The sequence below is a fragment of the Temnothorax curvispinosus genome, unplaced genomic scaffold (assembly GCF_003070985.1).
Source record: "Temnothorax curvispinosus isolate PA1 unplaced genomic scaffold, ASM307098v1 QBEX01007734.1, whole genome shotgun sequence".
NCBI classification, from domain to species: domain Eukaryota; kingdom Metazoa; phylum Arthropoda; class Insecta; order Hymenoptera; family Formicidae; genus Temnothorax; species Temnothorax curvispinosus.
Genome location: NW_020217514.1, coordinates 130,189 through 137,763, shown reverse-complemented (window position 1 = coordinate 137,763; position 7,575 = coordinate 130,189). Strand labels below are relative to the sequence as shown.

The 7,575-nt window shown below is 37.7% G+C and overlaps 2 protein-coding genes across 2 annotated transcripts; one reads left to right on the top strand and one right to left on the bottom strand.

The window, feature by feature from the left end:
• The first annotated feature begins 297 nt into the window (after positions 1-297).
• Positions 298-2,794, top strand: LOC112457304 (EARP-interacting protein homolog). The gene is made up of 7 exons (XM_025020256.1): positions 298-385; positions 484-794; positions 1,169-1,394; positions 1,563-1,780; positions 1,893-2,074; positions 2,145-2,441; positions 2,519-2,794. Exons 2-7 carry the CDS (start codon positions 753-755, stop codon positions 2,679-2,681), a joined length of 1,128 nt encoding a protein of 375 aa, XP_024876024.1. The 5' UTR covers positions 298-385; positions 484-752; the 3' UTR covers positions 2,682-2,794.
• Positions 2,787-4,238, bottom strand: LOC112457306 (RNA-binding protein pno1). The gene is made up of 3 exons (XM_025020257.1): positions 3,766-4,238; positions 3,518-3,607; positions 2,787-3,428 (listed from the first exon to the last, which is right to left on the bottom strand). Exons 1-3 carry the CDS (start codon positions 3,883-3,885, stop codon positions 2,898-2,900), a joined length of 741 nt encoding a protein of 246 aa, XP_024876025.1. The 5' UTR covers positions 3,886-4,238; the 3' UTR covers positions 2,787-2,897.
• Between the last annotated feature and the right edge of the window lie 3,337 nt (positions 4,239-7,575).

Sequence of the window (7,575 nt, the reverse complement as noted above, 5' to 3'; positions counted from 1 at the left end):
TTCGCGTTGTTCGGCACCGAGCGCGCACCGCACGGCCGCAAAGCAACGGGCAGCGCTCGTCGCGACGGACTGGGGAGGGGGAGCGTGCACCGGAGCTGTATACGTATGCGCGTACTCCGGACTCCTCCGTCTCCTCACTCCGGTACTCCCATGCTCCGGTACTCCCACCACTTTTGAGGCTAGGTGCCGCGCCAGCGCCTCGACGACGACCGTTGGAATTGGAAGGTATTATACACGGCGGTATACGGTTTGTCCGGTTTGTCGCTAGGTCGGCCCTTTCCCCTCGTCCCTCCGCGTCGCGGCGCCCCTGGAACCGAGCTTGCCGTGCGTTCGGACGAGGCCGGTGAACGCGGCATTACACATTACATGGAATGGACGTCAGTAGGTGCGTACATACATACGTCAGTTCGCGATGTATTGTGATATTTTTGACGTTTCTACTTTTAATTATTGTAAATGTCTACGTGCATCCTGTTATTACAGAGCTGCGGCTGGATTGACGTTCACATTCCTACGGGATTGTCCGTTCGGATGATTCCTCTTTGAACTGAAACGATAATCTTTTGTTATCACAGGATATGATGTCGATGGAAACCCGAAACGAAGTTTAAATTCTTGTGCAGCTGTCTTTAATGTTATTGTTTGCCATGCGCTTTTGACAGATCACATATGGTCTGAAGAATCGTACGCGCATTTCCCTGGCAGGCTTCAATAAATATCACATTGTGCGGTGAAACGCAACGCAATCAAAAATGGAAAACGATAATCCAGTTATATATGGGCTCGAATTCCAAGTATGAAACCTGTCAGAGTTAATTTTGCGAATACTGACAATGAATAAACCACCCACTAAACACTAACTAGCACTAATTAAGTTATAATATTGTTTCAATATTATAATTTCCTACTCAACGATTTAACTGTCATGTACAACATGTATTGTATTACACTTACGTGTTGAGTGAGAAATTATAATATTGATATAATGTCACTTTTAGAGCGGCATAACTTTTTATTTTATGGTATTTCATGCTGCCGCTAAGTAACATTGTCTGCTACTTCCTACTGCTATTTAAATGTCTAATTTGCTACTTACTATTTGTTCCTCGTTGCTGTAGAAACTTTTAAGTTATACAAGAGATAAACGTAATGCTGTTTTACGTTTTAGACCAGAGCACTGTCGGCTCAAACGGCCGAGACGGATATCGTGAGATTCTTGGTAGGAACGCAGTCTTTAAAATTCAACAACAACCAGGTTCACTTAGTAGAGCTTAATGAGGAAACAGGAAACTTGAAGACGCAGGTGTTTCAGCATTCAGTAGGAGAAATTTGGTCCTTACAGGCTTCTCCGACTGAATCTGATATATTTATTACGTGTTACAATAGCTTGAGTGGTAAATAAGTTTCTCACGTATTCAATTTCCTAAAGTAACATTTTGTTGTTCAAGCTGAAATTAATGGATTGTAAATTTTTATTAATAATAATAATAATAATAATAATATATTATATATTTCGTGACATAAAATATATCTGATGGTTCCAAGAACCTTTATTTTCCTAGAGGAAGGTTCCTGTCAGATGAAAGGAGCTATCTGGAGATTTCCTGAGATAAAAGAATACACTAATGATATTCTGCAACTCGATAAATTAGCTGATATCGATACGACTCCATATGGCACCGATCTTAAAACGATTGCCTATCATCCTATGGATAGTAAGAAGGTTGTGTCGGTAGTAGATAACAATTTTGTTTTATGGGATCTGGCTGAAGGACCACAGGTATTGATCTCCTCTTCATATAATCAAGGATACTCTATTATTGTACATGAAATTTATCTTTGTTGTTTTTAAGATTATCCTCAATAATTTAAATTTTTTTAACCCCACTCAGGTTATGGTATCAGGCACCTTAGCAGGCAAAGGTCAGCCACGGTTTACGAACGGTAAATGGAATCCTCACAACGGTGCCAATCAATTTGTAACCTTGAACGATAACAACGTTCGCGGATGGGATTTCAGAAGTCCAGCCAATGCTGCTTGGTCTATTTTATCCGCGCATTCACAAATCATCAGGTATAATAATGATATAAAGATTAATTCTCGATAGACGTGAATTCATCTCTCCGCGTAACTCGTTTCTCAGGGACTTGGATTTCAATGCAAATCGTCAGTATTTTCTGTCTACTTGCGGCGACGATGGATACATGAAGTTCTGGGATATCCGTCTTCCGACGGAACCGGTGCTGTCACGTATGGAGCACTCGCATTGGGTGTGGAACATAAGGATCAACCGATTCCACGATCAGCTTGTTTTAACGTCCAGCAGTGATTCCAGAGTGATATTGTGCAGCATCGCGTCCATATCGTCTGAACCATTCGGACATATGGTGTCAGCGGAAGACGAGACTTCGCAAAACGAAGAATCTTGCGGGAAAAAGAAGTAAATATATCAAGCAACGATACTTTTTTAACTAATCTACATGTAAAATACAAAATTTTGTACATTTATGATTCTAGATTAGAAGATGGTCTGGTAGGAAGGTACGAGGAACACGAAGACAGTGTGTACGCAGTGGAATGGTCGTCCGCCGATCCTTGGACATTCGCATCTCTCAGTTACGACGGCAGATTAGTTCTCAATAAAGTACCGCGTAAATATAAATATCAAATACTTCTATAAATCCACAATATTCAACGAAAAAGTGGAAGTAATATTACATGCCTTATTTATTGTAAATTTAATTTTGTACCTATATATCATGTACATAATTATTGACATTGTACATATGTGTATACCTAATTTTAGGTATAAAATAATGTTTAAATTGTTATATAACAAGAGAATGTATATATATTTACACGTATGTATGATACAGATAAATAGAACATATGGATATTAGAACTGTTCCGAGATCTTACTAGCTATGTTTCTTAATTGTCCGTAAACCTTGGAGGGTGGACTGCCCAAGATTAAATTGCATATCGCTCTGCGAGCTAATTGTATATTCTGAAAAGAACCGAGTATATGTATCTTGGTATCGGCCAGCACAATTCTGGTCTTTGTTACGTTCTCGATGGTAAACTTCGTTCTTCCACCCTTGCCCGCTAATCTCCCAACCGCCCGAGACCGGTGATCCCCTTTCATTTGCTGCCTGACGTCTTGTATCTCGAACGACTCTACAAACAGGTCGTCCAGGCGTAACAACGCCAAAGCGTCCTCCACCTCGAATCCGCAGATGAACGCTTTCACAAAGTCCGCCGCTTTTTGGAGATACGAAATGTCCGGGGTCTCCGGTGCCGTTCTAATTTCTACATTTCTGGTCTTCAGATTGAAACGTATTTGTAGCTTCAGATGTTCAGTGACGGGTGTAAATATTTTTAACCAGTTTTCCTTCAAAGGCGAGTATCTGTGCGCTGGTACCGATATCTGCAATAAAAATAATTTGTGTTAAAATTAAGTTCATATATAAATTTTTGTAATATACTGTACTATACTATATTATATCATATAATTACCTTCCTCTGTTCTCCTCCTTGTACGTTCTTAGCTTTCTTTTTAGCCGGTTGCTGCTTTACTTTTCCCTTTATTCCATTGACTATCTCTACCTAAAGAAAAAGAAACCTTTATTCGTACTATGATATAACGATAAAAATGAAACATGAAAGAAACGATTTTCAGCGGGTATCTTTTACGAAATACAGTTATATTCTTCGATCGAAGTTGTCTTCAAGCTTAAAACAACACTACTTAAATCAACAAGTACCTCCATGCGATTATCGTCGGCATGGCGTTTCTTGGACGTTTTCGCCACTTCATCAGTCTTCTGCTGAGGCTGAGGTTGAGGTTGATCCGCGATGCTCATCTCTCGCGTGGTTTCCTCCATTTTCTACGAATATATCTGAATGTTTTACGAGAATAATCTGTCCTCTCTTGTCGCGTGGCTCGCACGTGGATGCGTGGATCAATGATGAATGATGCCAAGGCGAAATTGTTCTAGGTTAGGTTTTCTTTCAACTTTCTATTACCACGTGAAAATCGGTCCGCGTCGTAGAAAAGGATAAAGCGTATGTGCGGCTAATATCTTATCTCTTTTCATCCAACACCGTAATATTGGTTATGGAATGAACACTTGTAAACAAGGTGAAAAATGCAGGGCGAAAAGTGAACAAATTTATTAAATTTTGATCAATGAAATCCTAGATACTCTAGTGAATTCTCTCACTTTTCCCATGGTTTCAAGATACGTGAAGCCCGGTGTCCACGATGCAAGAACTGTGTCCAAGTTACTACTACTTTTGCTACTTTTCTGTTAGAGCTGCAAGTTGATTGGCTTAAATCGAAACTTGGACACAGTTCTTGTATCGTGGACACCGGGCTTTAATAGGCTCCCTGAACTTAGAGACTTTTTAGGTATAAAATAATAAGCAAAAGATAATAGGCATAAGTACTATATATATGTATTTTTATGTATATATTACTAATAATGTATATTTTGTAATTTTTAAATACATAATAAAACACATATTGCATTACTGATACGAGACAAATGACTTAAATATCCTCCTATACTCCTATTCTTATATATTTCTACGAACTAAACAGAAATTGCATAAATTGCAATTCCTGGAAATTAAAATTCAAAAATTTTAGCATAAAATCTGACTTCATGATTTCAACACTCGACAAGAATTTTCAATTCTTGATTTATCAACATAAAAAATTTTCAGTTCCTAAGTTTATCAACATAAAAAATTTTTCGATTCTTGATTTATCAACATAAACAATTTTCAATTTCTGATTTATCAACATCAAAAAATTTTAATTTTTATTTATTAACAAAAATTTTTTCGATTCTTGATTTATCAACATAAAGGTTTTTCAATTTCTAATTAATCAACATCAAAAATGTCTAATTTTTAATTATCAACATCAAAAATTTACAATTTTTTATTTATTAACATCAAGAATTTTTAATTCCTGTGTTTATCAATATAAAGAATTTTTGATATGAGATTCAAAGGATTTTTTGGAAGGAAAGGAAAGAAGAGAATTAAGATAGAATAAGTAATACTTTATTGCTTTCTGTAAAATGCTTCAATTTTATTTTTCTTATTTTATTTACATCAAGAGTAATATTATAATTAAAGTTAAGCATAATTATTGTAAACGAAATAAATTAACTATTGCAAATTGTGGTTTCAATTTTTACAAATTACCGCTAAAATTAACAATCTTTAACATAAACAAAATATCAGGAGAACAAAAATTGCTGTGGAAAGATTATGCGCTATTTAAAATCTAGGAATCGCAGAATTCGGGATTTTAAATGATAAAAATTTAAAGTCTAGTAAATGGACAAAGTATTAAGAGAAATAATTGACGAAGAGGATGCACTATCTAAAATTCCAAGAATTCCGAAAAAGCATCTAAAATATTTCTACATCATAATTTTTTAAGGAATTATAAGAGGTAAGAATTTCGAAAGTTACTTAATTCAAAGAAATTAAAGCAATGTACATACAAAATATTGAACAATGTAAAAATATTTTAATAGTTGGAAAACGCTCCTTCTTACAAGTTTATATGTAATGCTATATACTTATGGCTAAACGCAATGTTTAATTTTTTAATTAAAAAATACATATATAATCGTATTCTAATTTACATGAAGTTTATAGACTATACAATAAACAATACCTTCCGCATTATAACGCAAGAAAAAGAGAAAGAACATTACGCGGCTGTCCTCGTCCTACAGTATGCATGAGCGGGATTCAATTGACCACGTCGCCAATTGATTTAAAATAAAAATATCTGATTGGTTGGTACAGGGGAAAACTCCAGGTATCGGGGGCTGAAGAGTGGCTGTGGTCAATCGCTGTGGTCAAACGGGACGCTCCCTTCTGCTTAACAGCGCGAGTTCTGATTGGCTTCTGCTTTCCTGCTTTCTGCTATTCTGCCAAGGTGTGAATTTTTCTGAAGAGCGTGCTTCTCGACCGCAGCCCTGCTGAACGCGTCCATTATTTCTTCTTGCAGATTCTGCAAGCCATGGTGTAAATAGACAATTCCCAGCAAGAAATAACCCATCGAATCGACGTCTATAGACGTCTAATTAGTAGACGTCGATAGATGTCGATTCGATGGGTCATTTCTCGCTGGGTTAAAACAACAAGTACGTAAAATAATGATGTATCTTAATAATTACTTACTTCATTATTGTTGATCTCTGCGACCGTTTACACGTCCTTCTTACGTCGATGTAGTAACCCTAAGCCTCTTCATCAACCGACTTTAAGTTACTACACCGATGTAATAACTTCGTCGTAAAAGAGTGTTTACACGGCATCTAACGTTAGTAGTTATAACATCGATGTTATAACTTCGGCTTAAATCGGGCCGTGTAGACGTAGTCTCTATGTTCATTGCACCAATTTAAACGGGTAAGAGCAATAGCTGTGGGTGTGGCTGCGCCAAGTGTGCCGAACATGATTGATCCCATTCCAGTAGCGCCGAGGGATTGCAAGTTCGCGAATAAAGTTCCAGCGGCTACGTTACCGATGGAAGCGTGCCACGATGCTGCTAACGAATTAGCCGTAACACCACCGTCGAATCCAATGAGTGGCAAGGCATAGTAACCCAATGCGCCGCCACCTATGCATGAACCTATTATAATTTTACGCAGTAATCTCAGATTTTCGTCGCACACTAAAGTACGATCGCACACGCGACATTTTTCGAACATTGTGCATTCGACAGAATGTTATATTAAATTGATGACGATAGCGCGTGTGCAAAGATTAAATTGATAACGATATTGTATGTGCAAAGATCAAAGATCTTCTTCTTCCTCTGGTTTATAGCACACAGGTGCTATTCCGAACGCAGCCATAAGGTGGAAGCACATAAAATTGCAGGAGCCATAAGCAGAAGGCAGAAGCCATATGCGCATGCGCTATGGTATCTGTAGAGCTTTATAAATACCATAGCGCATGCGCATATGGCTTCTGCATTCTGCTCAAGGCTCCTGCAATTTTATGTGCTTCCACCTTTAAGGGCCAATTTCACCAACCACAGTTAGCTTAACCGACGGTTAAAGTTAACAGGATTGACCAATAGAAAGCAGGGTGGATTCATTTCTATTGGTCAATCCTGCTAACTTTAACCGTCGGTTAAGCTAACTGTGGTTGGTGAAATTGGCCCTTAGCGTACCGCAAAATTCAACAGAACTTCTTCTCTAAAGCCTTGTGTACACGATACTAGAAATCTGTCCGAATTTCGGTTTAAGCCCATCAACTTGCAGCTCTTACAGAAAAGCAGCAGTTTCATTGGCTTAAACCGAAACTCGGACCGATTTCTAGTATCGTGTATGTACACAATAAAGCTTAAGAAATAAAAATGCGTGAATCATGTAAAATTTTAAATATATATTTAATAAAATATAATAAAACTTTAAATAAATAAATTAATTAACGGACATAACGGATGACGCGCTGACAGGAGCAGCCATATTGCTTTTCTTGCAAAACGGGTCGCGCGCTGATTGGCTCAAAAACTGAACGAGTGCGCACCGTCG